The 17,506-nt window shown below is 41.0% G+C and overlaps 1 protein-coding gene across 1 annotated transcript in view; it reads right to left on the bottom strand.

Moving 5' to 3' along the window:
• baz1b (bromodomain adjacent to zinc finger domain, 1B) overlaps window positions 1-17,352 on the bottom strand; it is an 89,749-nt gene extending 72,397 nt beyond the window's left edge. The window contains exons 1-7 of the mRNA XM_057347286.1: window positions 16,673-17,352; window positions 14,795-14,911; window positions 13,592-13,736; window positions 11,853-12,045; window positions 11,333-11,652; window positions 11,054-11,239; window positions 7,618-9,118 (exon numbers count right to left, since the gene is read on the bottom strand). Of these exons, the coding sequence (XP_057203269.1) occupies window positions 7,618-9,118; window positions 11,054-11,239; window positions 11,333-11,652; window positions 11,853-12,045; window positions 13,592-13,736; window positions 14,795-14,911; window positions 16,673-16,791 (2,581 nt within the window). The 5' untranslated portion in view covers window positions 16,792-17,352. The remainder of the gene's footprint in view (window positions 1-7,617; window positions 9,119-11,053; window positions 11,240-11,332; window positions 11,653-11,852; window positions 12,046-13,591; window positions 13,737-14,794; window positions 14,912-16,672) is intronic.
• Between the last annotated feature and the right edge of the window lie 154 nt (window positions 17,353-17,506).

Below are 17,506 nucleotides of genomic sequence, written 5' to 3'. Positions count from 1 at the left end.
GACTGTAACAGGTAGAGTAGCAGAAATTCTCAGAGCGATCCACATATTGGGGTAAATTTCCGTCAGCTTCTTCTTGTGCAGGAAAGTCAGGAGCTCTATGTTTGTCATATCTGGCTGTCCATCATGGCTTAAAGCTGTGCTCTGGGTTTGGCAGTGCTCCAGCAGCTCTTCTTCGGACATGTTGGGAAAGTTGAGGAGCACTCAAAATTTGCCATTTACCTCCCCCAGGGTCTGAAATCTCTCATCTAGTGAAGAAAGGGCTGTATCTACATTAACTACATTAAAATTGTTTTTCCATTTTTTGAAGTGCATCACCAATAGGCTCATCTGGAGCGTCATAACCAAACTGCCTTTTTGTGGTTCTCAACCGCTTTTGTTTGAGTACAGCTTCCACGTTCATCTTGTCACACATTTCCTTTGTAGTTCTCTGTGCACTTGTAAACCCAGTACTTCTGTAGCTGTAAAGAGAATCTCTGGTTTTCTTCAGCAAGTCAACAGCCACATCTAGTTGCACGGAGGGTGATTGCATTAGTTTACTCAGATGCTCGATCTTGCTGTGGATGTCATACCATATGATTGTGCAAATAGAAAATCGGTAGGATCCAATCTCCTCTGCCAAAGACTGATCTTCAACTTTCACTACAGGGTCTGCAGTAGTTTCCCTCACCTCCAGAAGAGCCTCTCTGACTTGCCCTGCCTGGTACCTTACTGCCTGGTTGCTGTCGATTCTGCTTTCCCACCTGGTATCTGACCATATTTTCAGGGTCGTTTTGACATGTTTCAGGAGGGTATCCCATCTATGGGAGGAGGCTGAGAAGAGTTTGAGTAATTTAGCTAAATATCCAAAGTAGCCAATGGCATCTGGTGATCTCTTAGCAGCATCATCTACCACCAAATTTAACATGTGGTCACCACATGCGACAAAAAAGGCTCTTAAGTTCAGCTGAAGAAGCCTAGCCTGAACACCCTTATTTTTGTTCATGTTGGCACCATTATCAAAGGATTGTCCTCTACAGCCCTCAAAGGGGATGTTCAGCTCCTCCAGTCTTTTGAGAATGACAGAAGACAAACGTTCCCCTGTTGACTCCTCTGCCTGAAAAAAGCCCATGAAATGTTCTTTAATTTGTGGTGATTCTTCTAGTGAAACAATTCTGACAATGACAGAGAGCTGTTCTTAATGAATCAGACCAAGGGTACAATCTAAAACGATGGAGAAATACTTTGAGCTCTTGATCACTTCCACTATTTTCCAGTATTTTTGTGCTGATTGAGTCTAATGGTTGTTGTAAACTTTTGAAACCTTAGTGAATGCACAGAGGTCTTTTATTGCAGTGACATTACTACGCTGATAAACATTTGCCATGCAAATCATCATTGCACACCTGTCAGTCATACGGGCTCTCGGGCGGTCCCTGGCCAGAAAAGCGTACAAAGTTCCCAGAACTTTTCCACTCTGCCAAGCCCCCGACGGCAACTTTCGACAGCGCCATGCTGGCCCACACCCCCACAAGTCACCTCAGCAATGCGAGCACGCCTCCGCTGGTGGCACAGACGTATCTTTGGCTCTATCTCTTTCAATCCTCTGCCCTGTCCATGGCCCACTGCCCCTCCGTCGGACTCTAGCGTGAGGCTGCCTCCGCTAGAGGCACAGGCCTTGGCTTCCTTGCCTCCTGGCTTTTCTTCTAGCTTTGCCCCAGGAGCCGACCCAAACGTGAGGCTGCCTCCGTTAGGGGGCATAAACATTTGAACCCTTTCCGCTCCGCGCGCGCTGCTTCTCCCACCAAAGACGCGCCGCATGAAGAGCAGCAAACACGTGCTTATTTGAACAACACTAGTGCAGACACGCAGAGCAGGTAAACGGACACACAGCAGTAAACAAAATGCAGCAAATATTAAAGCATTTGTATCCGTCAGTCTGTTTACTGTTTGCTAGATGTCTCCATCCTTTCAACCAGATTTGAGATATTTTATTAACCATAACGTCTTTATCTACATTTAGCATTAGCATTATTGGTCAGCATGTAAACATTTGTGACCGTTAAAAAACCCAGGCTACAGTCTCATAATCAAATGGATTACTAGACAACAAGCATCAAATATTTACTTCAAGATTTTGGTATTATTCAGTCAATATTGAAGATTTTGTTATATTTTCACAGAATAGTCTGTAGGATGGTCTTATGAAGGACATTTGCTGGGTTTTCACAAGCAGGTTCAGATTTTGTAATGAACGTTTTAATTCGGAAATTATTTAAAGATAGAAGTAGTTCTGGCATGAATGTGAAAAGGTGAAAATGCCATGGAAAGGCTAATTTAGTAAGTAACTTTGTTTTATGTTTATGATTTTAATTGTTATATAGCATTTTCATTGTTACATTACATTTGCTGTTTGCATGTTGTCAGTAGTTTTTATTTACAAATATGAATTATCAGACTTCTTTTAAGAGTGCATTCCCCTAAAGCCACAGAGCCTATACATACATATATCAAAATATAAAATAAATGGCCTGATAAAAGATCATATATTTTATACAGTATATCCAACTGGGCTAAATTGATTAAATATTTATTTATTTTCAAAAAACATATTGTCCGGACCTCCGTTTGGAAGAAAATATAAAGACCGGACCTCTTGGAACTTTAATTGAATACCCCTGGTATATACCATGTTCCTGTTTTCTAGGCACTTCAAAAAAAGTGATGGAGTACAACCTGCCCAGGGAGTGCATCCAAAAATTCTTCCCTTCCAGGACTTGCTTCACTTTCCCATTTCCAACTGCTCCAGAGTATGTGTCTCGTCTGGAAAGCTTGGCTCCCGCTGACCTTGATCCTAAATTCATGGAGGTCACAGATTGTTTCTGCAGGTTTGTCTTTCAGGACAGCCAAGTGAAGACGCTGAAAGATGGATACACTGTCACTGGCAGGGGTGAGTAAAAATAGAAAATATCAGAGGTGGGAGCAAGTCAAGTCTCAAGTCAAATCAAGTCAGTGATTTACCTCAGGGGTTCTCAATCCTGATCCTCGTGAACCCCCTGACAGAATATTTATTTATTAGATATTATTTATTATAATGATCTTGCTTGGTCTATAAACACCATGCACTGTGCTGTGTTTTACCTTTCTGTGTTTTTCTTATTTGCTCCTGTAAAGCTGCTTTGGAACAATGCATATTGTGAGAAGCGCTACATAAATAAAATTGAATTGAATTATCGAACAAAATGTACATATCAGTGCATCCCTAATAATTATTACAATTTGTATTTCATATTATTCAGTGCACATAATCAGAACAGTCCACGGTCTGCTAAAAGTGGCTAGAATAGACAACCACATGAAGAGTTTATTTGCAAAACCAGATAACTCTTTTTTTGTTCATTTTCATAAATCATGTTTATCATGTTTTTACTGTTACTTATCTGTATTTTTTTAGTTATTATTACTTAATCAAAACAATCCAACTGTTTAAATGATCGTACTTGGAATGCACAATAAAAAAACATAGTAAATGAAAATGTTTTTGCAAATGAACTCTTCACATTTACTTCAAGGTGCTCTGTTCACACAACAGCTTACAGTTACAGCTCTAGTCTAAACATGAATGAACTGTCAAACTCCTAACGTTATACTATTTGCACAGCATGCCTGTAACCATAGTGACAGATTTCAATGTTATTTTTACACAAGAGGTTGCATTGTAACAACAACGTTAGGTGTGATACTATCAGCAATGTTGTACTAAAAACGTTGTACGAATTTCGCTGAAAGGTGAAAAGTTGACATCCCTGCTTTTTGTGGCTCATTCAAGTCGCTTCAAAAAAATTCCTTGATCTACTATGAGTGTATGGACCTATTTAACGATGTCTTTAGTACTTTTCTGGAACTTGACAACAACTATAACCATGATGTCTATGAGGAGGCCTGGAAATCTCTCGGATGTCATCTAAAATATCTTTACTTGTGTTCCAAAGACGCCGGGAGGTCTTAAAACATGTTGAACGTCATGTGGGTGAGTAAAAAATAACAATTTTGAGATGAACATTTCCTTAAATGTTACTAATTAAATGTTACATTATTAAAAACAGGCAACTGTTTGCCAAAAATATATTTTTTTCACTTAGCAACACAAAAACAAGCAATTATAATTACCCAATTCTGACTGGCAATTTTGGAAATATCAGTTCAAACGATTATTAGTTTAACAGTCACCTAAACAATATTTAATAAAACAGGTTGATGCTTTGTGCAAATATTTTATGCTAATGTCAAATGAAATGGGATTAACAAATGGCACCCCTTGAGTAGTTTATATTATAATTTTATTGTAATCAGCAACAATTCATTAAACAATAATTGAACACAAAAAGAATACTGTAGCCTGAAGAGACTTCCACAAACAGCCACTAGATGGCGCATCTACGTCATTCATACAGCGTTTGTCCACATTAATGGCCAATTTATGGTTCTGTGTAGTTACGGCGTAGCCTACGCAGAGCCGCGTACCCTGTGCGTACCCTACGCCATAGCCTGACGCACACCTCTCCAAAAATGTAACAACGCGTCAACTCAACGTGGACCCTACGCGGACCGCAAGCGCTGTGATTGGTCGGCTTGGCAGCATCGTACTTCCTTCTACGCATTTCTGGCGTCTTCTTCCGGCAAGTTCAGAGTCCACAAAAGAACAACATGGCGAGCATCGACATCGACCAAGTACTGAGCGTCTGATTGAAGAGGTTCGGAAATACACGCATCTGTATGACTCCTCTTCGGCGGACTATAAAGACTGTCAGATGGCGGCAAATTCTTTGACAGAGATTTCCTCTAAAGTCGGTTTGGAAGAGTGTCAGCAAAAGACATGAAGAACTTCGCACTTTATAAACACTGTGCACGATCTTTTACTCTTTATTGGCTTTATAGTTTTATTTTTTGTTTTACCTTTTATTGTTACTAGTTTTTTGAAAGTTTTATATTTGTGTTAATATTGCATTGTATACTCATCTATACATAGTTTGCACTTTTACATATTCTGTTCTTTGACTCTTTTGCAAATAAAGAACAAAATTGTGACACTTCCAGATCTTGGTTGCATTTCGTTTCATTTTTAACTAAACAATTAATAGGGTTGAGTTGTCCATGACAAAATATGATATTCTATCAGGGTATCATTTCAATACACAGTTTTGACATCTATGTATGTGCTCTGCGTAAATGAGTACACCCCTTTGAAAAGTATACTTTTTTCAACAATATCTAAATGAACACACATAAAAATCCAAAATGTGGACAAGACTAAGTTTAATATAACATCTGTTTAACTTCTAACATGAAAGTAAGGTTAATAATATAACGGTTTACACATTTTTCTATTTCGATCAGCTCCAACGCCATTAAGATTCGATCAGCTGTCATTGTCGTTTGCATACACTAGCATACACACAAAACATCGGTGAAGAAGAGCAAACCCGTGAAAACATAAAGAGCCAACTAGCGTTTCGGCGGTGTAATTGCAACGGCGGTGGTGTTTCGGCGGTGTAATTGCACACAAAAGAACTATAAATGTTCACGACGGCGTCGTCTACGTACGTAGGCTACACCCTCCTACGCAGAAGTAAAAATCGCGCTTAAGGCTTCTTTATACTCGACGCGTCCGCAGGTTCGCTTGGGTGCGCACGGCAAACATGACGTCATCGCGGTGTTGGCGGAAGTTCGCTTTGAGTGCGCGCGACCTCATTTCGCGTGGCGGTGTGCACGTCTTTTTTTGTAACTGCGCGCGCGGCAACACATCCGAAAACGAACGAGGGGGATACGAGTCTAGCCGAGCAGGCACGTCTATACATGCATCTCAATGATTAATCCACGCAGAACAATGCAGACTCTTTATCCAATACATTTTAAATAACATATGTAAAGTTTAATATGTGAAGCACTTCTTATGAAAGGTAACTATGGTTTTACTATAATACAAGTGTAGAAACATGTTTTTGGGGGGCTGTTCTGTTTATATTACCATAGTTTTATAAGAAACATCATATAACTAATGTGCCTGTAGTGAGACAATAGTCTCACTACCCCCACCCCCCAATCCCATCACGAATGAAAAGAAATCAATTTGTGTCCACTATGATTTACACTATAAAAACAAAAGTAAAACCATGGTAAATTGCGTCGTTCAAGCAAACTACTTCTTCTCCACGCCAATACGTGCTGGTTAGTTGAATCGATTACTCCGAGTCGCCCTCTGTTGTTTCAAAGAATAGCACATCGGCATGCGCGTCAACTATAAACACCTCGTCTGTTTGCGGAGGTACGCGTGCAGTCAGCGGAGGCTCGCATAGCGGACCTAGGCGAATGTATAAATCCCGCTTTAGGGGGCTATCACATAGAACACGCTTTTCATGTTTGAAAACACGAGGCGCGCTGCTCTTTTGGTTGACACCCGTTTCATACCGCACACGTAAGCAGAGCGTGAGCAGCACATATTTTTTTCGGCGCAGAAGCGGCGCGTAAGCAGCAGTGCAGCGATCATTTCGGCGCAGAGTGCATTTTTGCTGCGCTGCTAACGCTCAATTAAAGCGACAGTGCATTCTTTACAGACAAAATCCACATGGATTGACAGGACTCTTTGAAAAGAGAAGCGCACAGCATTTTATGTTGCTAGGTAACCACCAAAACAGCTGTGCTGTCAGTCAAGGATTATAGCGCGAGCGCTCTAGTTGCTGTTAACTGTCTTCTTATCAGAAACTTGAAAAAGGTACAAGCAGAGGGCGTTTGCTCGGACCTTTCTCGGTTAACCTGTGCCAGAACAAGTTTCTCCTTCATTGCAGTCTCCGGACGTTTAAAGCAACTGTAAAGTTCCGTCACCGCATCGGAAGGCCCCCCTCTCCACTCATTCGATTGGACAATGGAAAAAACACACAATGACGTCAAGCGCTTTTCTGCTCAGAGTTGAGTTTTTTTCAACTTCGGGTGCTCAGAGCGCTCCGCCTAAAACGCGAGGCGCAGCATGCGGCAGAAACGTGAGGCACCCGGCACGCATAAGCAGCGCGCAAAACAATTCAAAAGAGGCGCATCTCACAGCAAAAAACGCGTTCTGTCTGACCAGGCCCTTAATCCGCATGACGCTGCATGTTGCGGTTTTAGTTCATTTAAATGTATGCATTCAGTAGAGACTTCAACACATTTATATATTGACAGTGACTAGATCGGCGATTTGTATAGTTTCAAGCCATTAAATCGCGGAATGGCCTATTTTAGTCTCTGTATATAAACAATGTTAAGCATATCGGGATTTTCTGTTTATGGTACAAAACGCTGTTCAGTTCTCCACTTAATTAAAAATGACACCACACACTTTTTGAGTACCAAAACAGCTATGTTGTTTTGGACTCTCTGGATACCTAAAGGTAACTTGCAAAATCATGTTCTGAATGAAGCGGTCGCTCTGCATTTATAAAAAGCGTGTGCATGACGTAGAGAGCGTAGAAAGGATCCTGTTGGCCAGCTGTATGATGAATACGCGCACATTCCCAAACCCCCACCCCCCAATCCCGTCAGAAATGAAAAGAAATCAAATTTTTGCCATTTATGTGGGTGAATAATTTCTTGAGAATTTTTACTCACCTTTGTTTTGCCGTTCCTGCTCTTCTTTCTCTTTCTTGGCTTGAATGGCCATCAGACGTCTGCTCTTTACCGTGCTGATCATGTCTTCTGTCTCCGGTTCCACTTTAGCAACCTTCGGCGGCTCTTTCTTCACGCTCGCCTCTTTCTTCTTCTCCGCCTTGGCTTGTTCGCCGCCTTCCATCTTTGCCTCCATCTGCTCTTTGCGTTTCTGCTTCTCCGCCTTCTTGCGGTCGTTGACCTCTTTGAGCGTGGCGAGCCGCTCCTTCCACAGCTCGGCCGATCGCTGATGCGTGGCCTCCACGTGATCCTCCACCGAGTAGGTCATGAGGATGCGATGGCACAGCGCCACCAGCAGGCTGACCTTCTCCTGAGGCGTCAGCTCAAATACCTCTGACGTCTCGAACTTCTCCAGGAACTCGCTGCTCACCACGTCATCGTAGCCGCAGCCGGGCTGCCAGTCCTCCGAACTTGGGATGCTTTCTTCTCCGTGCGAATCTGAGGGGCGCAAACAAAGGCGTACCAGCTCGGATACAGAATGCATGGTGAGAGGAATCTCGGAGAGCGGCATGTCCAGTTCGCTGTAGCCTTCGGCCAGCTCGTCCTGAAGTAAAGTCTGAAGCAGGATCACCAACACACGGTTCAGGTAGAGAAAACCCGCCTTCTCCCCGGCTAGTGCCTCGATTAGAGCGATGGACGTGATGGGATATTGATCGTCGGGCATCAGGAGACCGGAAAAGCAGTGAAGGAATTCAGCAACCATCGCTATGTCTCCAAAAAGTGCGTTGGGCAAGCCCTCAGGCATATCGAACAAGCGGAACGTCGGAAGGTTCTTGCCCTCGATCTCCTGATCTTCGTAACGTCGTGACATCTCCCTCTTTACCTGCATCTCCTTCTCTCGTCGTTCCCGCAGTTTCTGCTTCACTTCCTGCCGCTTCTGTCGGAGCACGTCCTGTTTCTCCTCTACACTCATGAGCGCCCATCTGCGTTTCTGCTCAAGGACCTCCCAGCGCTTCTGCACCAGCTCCTTCAACTCCTCTGGGAGCCGCCCGCGATCCTCGGCCGACAGCGCTTTTGCCGCTTTTGACAGCAGTGAGGACAGGGTGGTCTTTTTGTCCTCTTTGCCTTTATTTTCTTTGTAGAATCTAAGAAGATGTAAGGCCATTGGTGGCAAGGGTTTGCCCAGCTTCGGGGTTCCGGTACTTAAACTTCTTGCTCTCTTTTTGGGGCTCGCTGCTGCAGTTGGACTTTTGGCAAGCTCTAAAAGGGTCATCTGCTTCATTTTAGGTTTCTTGGAGCTTCCCGAGGTTTTCTCGTCTTTTTTGGAGGATTTCTGGCCGCTGGGGGTCTTTGTGATTCCGCTCTTGTGGCTTTTTTTGGCATCGGTTTGTTTTTTGTCTCCCTGCTTCTTGCTGGATTTTGGATTGCTGAGAATGTTTTCATCAGATTTCTTTGATGTCCCTGAGTTTTTCATTTTTAAAGGAGATCCATTAACTTTTTTCACCTGAGGAAAGGAATGAAGTAAATGCAAGATCTTAAAGTCCGAGTGAAATTGAAAATTACAATGCCTATTTTTTCGTGAAATATTGCAGCGTCTTTTGTAAATAGTTTATCAATGTGGGTCATTCTCTTTTTAAAATATCATAATCCTCATAATCTTTAGTTAAAATCTGAAAATGCACTTCCTTCCTGTAATGACTATCCATCTTAAATTACGTACAGTGAGGGAAATAATTATTTGATCCCCTGCTGATTTTGTAAGTTTGCCTGCTTACAAAGAAATGAAGGGTCTAAAATTGTTATTGTAGGTTTATTTTAACTGATAGAGACAGAATATTTAAAAAAATGAGGGGAAAAAATGTTATACAAAGGTTTAGGCTTTTACCTGTCAATAATACAACCGCCAAATACTTGTAAATTAAGTAAACTGATCAGGAGTGAATTGAAGCCACCATTAAAATGCTATCAGTCATAGAAAAGCTTCTAGTCTGTTTTGTTCTCATTTGCAAGACTACAATAAAAGTTTACTTTTATTTTAATGAGATTTTGGTAGACTGGTTTTCACACTGAAATAATATTAAATTGTACTGCATCTTATTTCTATGGTATATGCTCTAGTTTTTTTTTAAGTGATTGTGTTGTGGTGGTACATTTTACAAGTATTACCACGCTTTAGTTACAATATATACAATAAAATATGCAATGTGCAGATGCACTACAGCTCCCCCTAGTGTCTTCTATAGAGATGTGCAATAATTGCGATGATCTGAAACCATCGCGATGAGGTCAAACAATCGCGATGAGACGATTATTTAATAATCGTGACAGCCCTACTTGCGGGTGCTTCAGGATTTCAATATATTGCAGCATAGCGTGTTACCAATGGTTTGCTTGCTAACGGTGATCCCAACTGACGCAATTGATAGTTATTTAGTATTTCTTCTATTTCTAAATAATCGCACCAACAGTTGTCTCCTCCTCACCAAGCTTCTGTCTGTAGCCAATTCAAGGTTTGTGCAGGTCTACAATCTTGTCCCTGACATCCTTTGGAACCTATTTGGTCTGGACCATGGTGGTGGAGAGGTTGAAATGGAAGATACAGATTCTGTTGGCAGGCATCTTTTATATACATATAAGCTGACTTAGGAGTACTTTCTTAGTGACAGGACTAATCTGTGGTCCCTATAGGCACATAACCAATCTGTGGAGCCAGAATTCTCGCTGGTTGGTAGGGAATCAAATACTTATTTCACTGACAAATCAATTTATAACCTTTATATACATTTTTCCCCTGATTTTTTGGTTGATATTCGGTTTCTATCAGTTAAAATAAACCTACCATAAAAATGATAGACCCTTCATTTCTTTGTAAGCAGGCAAACTTACAAAATCAGCAGGGGATCAAATAATTATTTCCCTCACTGTATGTTAAGACGGCTTGGGTAGAGCATCCATAAACTTCCCCCCTTCAACAGTCAGTCTGCTGCCAGTTCCATTTCAAAATGCAATGCCTGTTTTTATACATCCAATCAAATCGAAGAGAAAGACACGCCCGCTATATTTCTCATTAGAAATTCCATTCCACTCAGAAATGCATCAAAATACAGAAGTGAAAACTATCCCAACTTCCGGTTCAAGGGGACTTTAAAGAAAATAGGAACACTTGACAGGTCCCATTAAATAACATAACACCAGTCAACTGTGAACCGTCACACAGTATTATTATATAAAAGTTGTGTTCCAAACCCAGCAAAATTTTTTAGGATGGGAAAAACAATGTAAAAGAAAAGTTTGATGAAAATGATGTAACTATTCGACTTTTGTTGAGTATTAAATTCCCTTATTTCCAGGTTGACATGCTTGTTTATATATATATATATATATATATATATATACACACATATTCTTATCTAACAATATCCCTCATGCTTCAACCCACCTGCATATGATCCCAGAGGGTCGGACTGAGCGGTATGTTCTGGGAGTCTTTTGTCTTTTTCTTCTCCCCTTTAGAATTCACTCCCTCGCCGTTGGTTCCCGACTCCCCAGATTTCAGCTTCTTATTTGATTTACCTTCCGGTGAGCACACGCTTTTTCTCTTAGCTGAAGGATTTTCTGCCAAAAACTAAAAGAAAACCACACATAAAACCACATTTTGTCATTTTTGCCACTGTACTAACACAAATCCATTTTATCCAATCACACGCATGTACTGCACCTTGTGTGGGTCCAGTAAAAAGTCGCTGAATTTGCTTGGCAGGTTGTATTTTTTCACCAGTTCATCCTCCACCACCCAGGGGGCGCTCTCACCCGAGCCTAACCTCAGGGCATAGTGTCTAATGAAATAGCGCATGATTTCTTTATTGGGTGGCCGCTCTGTTCTAAACAGGCTATCTGAGGGGACATCGCTGATGACTTTATCTTCATTCAAAAGTTTGACGTCATACTTGTGGGGCAGAAATTTGGGCATCACCCACTTCTTCTTCTCTTCCTTCATACTGGTGGGGAGCTTTCTGGGTGAGCGACGGGCCCTATCAGCTGCAGACAAAATTATAAAGAGATTTCAGTAACAAAGATGCTTTCAGATTATTTCAAAACTAAGTTCTTGAGCGTAAAAAAATTACAATCCTTATAAATAAGAAAGCACATGACTAATAATGCAATTTTACGACATTTTTTATTATTTTGCACAAACCAGTAAGCACAAATGGTCATATTTTTAAAAAGCTGGTGCTCACAGAGACTCTCTCTCCTGTTCTCTTCTTCTGTAGACTGTGGGTCCTTCTTCAGGTTCTCCTGACTGGTGTTTTCTTTATCACTGGATGGAGAATCACAAGCTCCTTCAATCTTCTTCTCAGCATGCTCTTCTGGTGGAGTCTCCAGAGGATGAATCTTTACCACTTTCACGGCCAACGTTTTATCCTTGCCAACCTTGAAAAAGACAAATTAAGAAATCTAAATTCACTGCATTACCCTTGCCAATGAACGTTCCTAACCTTAATTTGTACAAATCAATCAACTCAGTATCTTGGCACCACCATACTAGGAGGGTTGTCATGTGACTTTTAAAGTGTCCTGGGTGGTTGCTTACTGCCCCAACTCAAAATCGTCACTCTTAACTTCTTAGGGCCATACGATTTCAGCAGTGTGAAACACACGGGAGGAATCGCGGAATCCAGGCATTAGGGATGTAACGATTCACTCAGCTCACGATGCGATGCGAGTCACAATTCTGATCTCACGATGCGATTTATTCACGATTTACTCACGATTTATTTTTACAAAATGAGTTGAAACAAATCAGAAACGAACAACTTCCCTTGCATTATTTCTTAAATGCTTCACGTTTCTTTGTATAATAAAATAATGTTATATTTCAAATAACAAAACTAAACTGCAATTTTATAACAAATTAATAATAAAAAAGTCTCTTTAATATAAACAAACTAATACTGTCTGAGATTTTCTTGGATTTTTTTGCATTTAAGAAATATCAGCATGTCCACGTTTAGATTTGCAGTGAAAATAGCGGCCCCTGCTGTTCAAAAAATGTATTGCGATTCAGTTCACAACTCAACTGATTTGAATCGTCACTCATTATAACCGATTTTCAACCGGCTCACGGTGAATCGTTACATCCCTACCAGGCATTAAAATGGAATTTGATGTATAACACGGAATGGTGTGGAATCTTGCAAATTTAGAATTTCTAAATCAGAAAACAGCATTGAAAAGCTAATAAAATTCAATTTGTGCTTAAATAACATCAGCAGTGATTCAGATGCGGTTTAATATGTAATCTGTCTGTTCTGCACGTTTCCTGTACTACACGCATGACACATCTGTTTACAGCATCTCACTATATGGGGATGCAAACACGTCTCCAGAGCTGCTCTGAGAGTTTATTTAATGACCATTTCAAGTCCAGCTAACTTTAACTATGACACACACACACATGAATAAACTATATGATATTATTTCCTTTAATAAAGTAAATGTACTAGTAAAATATAAAAAAATGTTAAATTCAAATAGAAACAAAATAAAAAAACAGAAAATGCACCAGAGAGATGCTGGTTTCTATTAACAGTTGTGCCATATTTTAATGGATTTTTTCCATATGGTTAAAAAACACTGTGGTATCTAGATGTCTAACTATAGTTAATGAGTAAATGCTATAGTATGCGGAAATATTTTTCACGTGGGCAAAAATATTGCTATTGTATCGTAAACAAAATGGAAAAAACTGAACCCAGAAAATTCAAACGGAAAAAAAATAATTTGGGGAAAAAAAATACACGGGGGGGGGGGGGGGGGGTGTGGGGGGGTCTAATTCCAATTTTCAACCTCAAATGTGTGCAATAGTAATGACTGGCAATTTAATAATAGCTTCTTTTTGTGATTTACTGGTTTATGATTTCTCAGTTTCTAGTAAAGTTTTTTGAAATCAGAAGTCAAATCAAATCCAAGCTCATACCAGGAAGTCACACTCCTCATCCACTGCATACTTTGTGAGAATCTCCACCCAGGCCAGATCAACTAGCTTATCAAGAGGTACTGTGTTATGGTGCACAATCTCCAAAACACGCTTCTCGAACCACACCGGATACTCCTCCTGAAGCCTGTGTAAGCAAAACCATCCAACAAGATCAAACTCTTCAAGTAAACATTAATGACAAAGGGGACGTAAACACAGGTCTTATGTCTTTTTTACTTAAATAGCATTACATGACAACAGGTGGTATTGTGGGAGAACAAAATAACTATAAAACACAAGTTTTACTTATAAAATGTTCTAATGGAACACGTACATTTCCATGTTAAAACTGTGAAGAGTTCTGCATTCATTTGCAAGTTTCTTCTATAAAGTGCATTTCTGTTTCTGTTCAAGGGTAATGGTGTTGTTTTAAAGTTACTTCGCCCAAAAATGAAAATTCTGTCATCATTTACTCACCCTCAGATTGTTCAAAACCTGCATTTTTTTTTGCTGAACAAACAAGTTATCTGGAAGATTGTCAAATCTTATCACCCATTGACTCAGTATTTATTGGTGGGTAAGATCTGACATTCTTCCCAATTTCTTCCTGTGTGTTCAGCAAAACAGAGAAATGTATACAGGTTTGGAACAACCTAAAGGTGAGTAAATGATGACAGAATTTTCATTTTTGGGTGAAGTATCTCTTTAAGTTGTGTCATATTCTGCTAGTTTTCCTCATGGCCAGCAGAGGGAGACGAGAAGCACAGCTTCAAAGAAGGAACAGTGAGAAGCTGCCATTATACCATGTACTGCCCACAGTGCATCTTACATAAGCAGCTTATGACTAAACTGTCCCTTTCTCTCCACACATAAAATGTATCTGGTCATCAGCACATCCAACAAGCAAAAAATAAAATGCATCTACCCACATTTCTCAGATATGAGCAGAACATAAATCATAATTAAACTGTGTGAATGTGACTCAACACAAGTGTGTGTGTGTGAGAGAGAGAGAGAGAGAGAGAGAGAGAGAGAGAGAGAGAGAGATCACAGAGTAAAATATGTAATCAATCCATTTAATCGAATTTTTAATTGACAGACGATCCTTAAAAAGTGTCACTGTCAGGGAGAGAAAATGACAACAGCACAACAGAGGACTGATACATGAAGACACACGTTCATTCATTGGTTCTGGTGACTTACAGCTCAGTGACTTCCTGCTCTTCTTCCCAGGCTTCCTTGTGTGTGAGCTGGCTGCTGCCGGTGCTCTTGCACGTCCATATCCGCTCAGCGTATCTGTGCAGCCGAGCATCATACTCTCTGAACAAAGCCGTTAAGAACAAAACACACTCCAATACAGAATCTGCAATGCTTTTAGCTGTTCCAAGAATGGACAAAGTTTGAAATGACTAAGAAAAGCACCAAAGCTCTAAAGCTGCATACAGAAAGCCAAAGATGATCAACTCAAGTGAAAACACCACTACCAGTCCATGACAAATGAGCCTCATTCATAATGCATGTGTGTGGCACAGAAGCTCAATAATTAAAGGGCCAGGAGCAGCGGTTACAACATGAACACATTTTACATTTAAATGTGCTTTTATAAGTGTAGTTCACCCAAAAATATAAGTATTTTATATTTACTCACCCTCATGTCATTCCAAACTTGTATGACTTACTTTCTTCAGCAGAACATAGAAAGAAGATATAAGAAGACATTTCTCAAAATATCTTTTTTGTGTTCGACAGAAGAAAGAGTCATAGTTTCCAATAACAATAATAACCAAATTTTTATTTTTGTGTGAACTGTCCCTTTAAGAGCAGCATTGGTAAGAACTGGGTCAAAAACATTTACGTTCATTACGCGATAAACTCACTCACGTTTACAATAATTACAGACCAAGAATTCACTTTTTCGACATGATATTGAAAGCTGAATTGAAATGGGGGAAACCCCAGGACAGACACACACAAAAACTATCGTTCCAAGTTTCAGACCTTCTTTAATCTAATTGTGGTGAAATGGATCTGCTTAAATTATCAAATATAACGTTCAGTCACTTATTCTACCCATCCCTTTCAGCTTCACCACCTTACTTTAAAGCCCCGCCCTTCAAGAACCTGCGCCCAATCCGGTGACGACAACCCGGAAAGTACAATATGGTTGACAAACCCAAAGCGTTTTGTCAACACGATCAGATTATTTCTGTTGTACAAAAATATAATCTATGCAAAGAGACAGTGTAATAATTCGCACATCATTTACATTTGTTTTTCAGAGCAAATGTCTTCTTGTCCCGTTTGAATATTATCAAAACGTCATACAAAAGCAGCATAATATAGTTCAGATATTGTGTTAATAGTGCATTGACAGCAGAAAATGACAGCGTGTGTTATAATGTTCAGCTCTAACGTTACTGTACTACCAATCATGACGAAACTCGCGTGGCGAGGAAAGAATGACCTCGCGCAGCAGCTGCACGTGAACTTTCGCATTCTCCTCAGTCCAGCGAGTCCAAAACGTTGTTAAACCACACATACAACCATCCGGCATATAGATTATTACCACTAATAATATCCCCAAACAAACTCCGCTAATAAACACACTCGCATAGCAGTGCTCAGAAGAATCGCACACATCCTCGCGTTATCATCTCACATCACGCGGAAACTGTAAACGCGAGTGTCTTACAACAAGCTTGAGTCATGGCAGTTTGATGGGAAACTGTTTAGCGAGACGACACACTCAAACTGCATCCTTGAGCTAGCGTGCTAACATTAGCTGGCTTTAAAACGCACGAGAAAAGAAATCTTAAACATGTCATTGAGCACGTTTCATCACTTAAAACCCTGGCCAAAATAACATTCGGTCACGTCTAATGAGTTTGATAACTGGAACGTCATGGTCGACGTTTAGCGTTATAAGATCCAGCGTGCGAGGAAAACAATAATAAAGCCATTAATGCACAACTACCCACGAAAACAAGATCCGCGTGCAAATAACGGATCGAGTCCGACGCACGGAACTGTTCCTGTGTGTGAACCGTGTAAGCGGACGGTAGAGACAGTCATAAAGGATACTCTTTGTTCTTGAAGGCCTCTTTAGTGTGCTCGATGATGTACACCTCCTCTCCCGGGCCCGGCGGCTCCGACAGTGGCTTAACCAGCGGGAACGGCCTTCGTCCTAGCAACGGTGCCATCGCGGGTTTCTACGGCACTGGATCTGTCTGTCAGAAACGTAACTTCGAGCTCAGCTTGAACTGAATAACCTGTAAAATCCCCGCGTCTTAGCGGCGTAGCATCGGGGCTAGGCTAGCGCGCGACGCTTTACTCTTACGTGAAGCGAGTGAAAATAAAACCCAAACAAACTGTAGCTTTGTGGATCAGTTACATGTCTTCTGTGAACTTCGGTTCGCAGGAGCCCATGGGGTCATGGTGATGTGGCTGTAAAAGTGCTGTGAGTGAAAGCAACGGAAGCTCCTGAAGTGCCGGGGTGAACGCGCGAAACGCGACTGAAGCGGAGGCGGCCCGTCAGCACGGGTATGGCGGGCTTTCTTCAACCACTCAACTCCGTGTGCAATTGATTGTCCAGGCCGGAACGACATACAACTTCCTCGTCCCACGCGAGTGCAAACCGTGTAAATATCGTTTTGAACGACGTGTCGATTATATAAACAAACAACAAGGTTTGTAGGCGATTGAAAAATGGCGGGAGTTCCTGCTACACCGGCAACATTCCGTACAACCTCAAAATCCGTTACCCCGGTAGCAAGCAGCGTCTCATGGATAAGCCCTGCCCATAGCCTACAGCTATTGGTTATTAAACAACTACGACACAGTTTAAAATATTTGATTGGTTGATTCAACTGTCAGTTTTTTCTACTCCACCTTTTGTCAAAGGAACACGCCTCCAAT

Source organism: Triplophysa rosa, linkage group LG12 (assembly GCF_024868665.1).
Source record: "Triplophysa rosa linkage group LG12, Trosa_1v2, whole genome shotgun sequence".
NCBI classification, from domain to species: domain Eukaryota; kingdom Metazoa; phylum Chordata; class Actinopteri; order Cypriniformes; family Nemacheilidae; genus Triplophysa; species Triplophysa rosa.
This window is presented reverse-complemented; position numbering and strand designations above follow the sequence as displayed.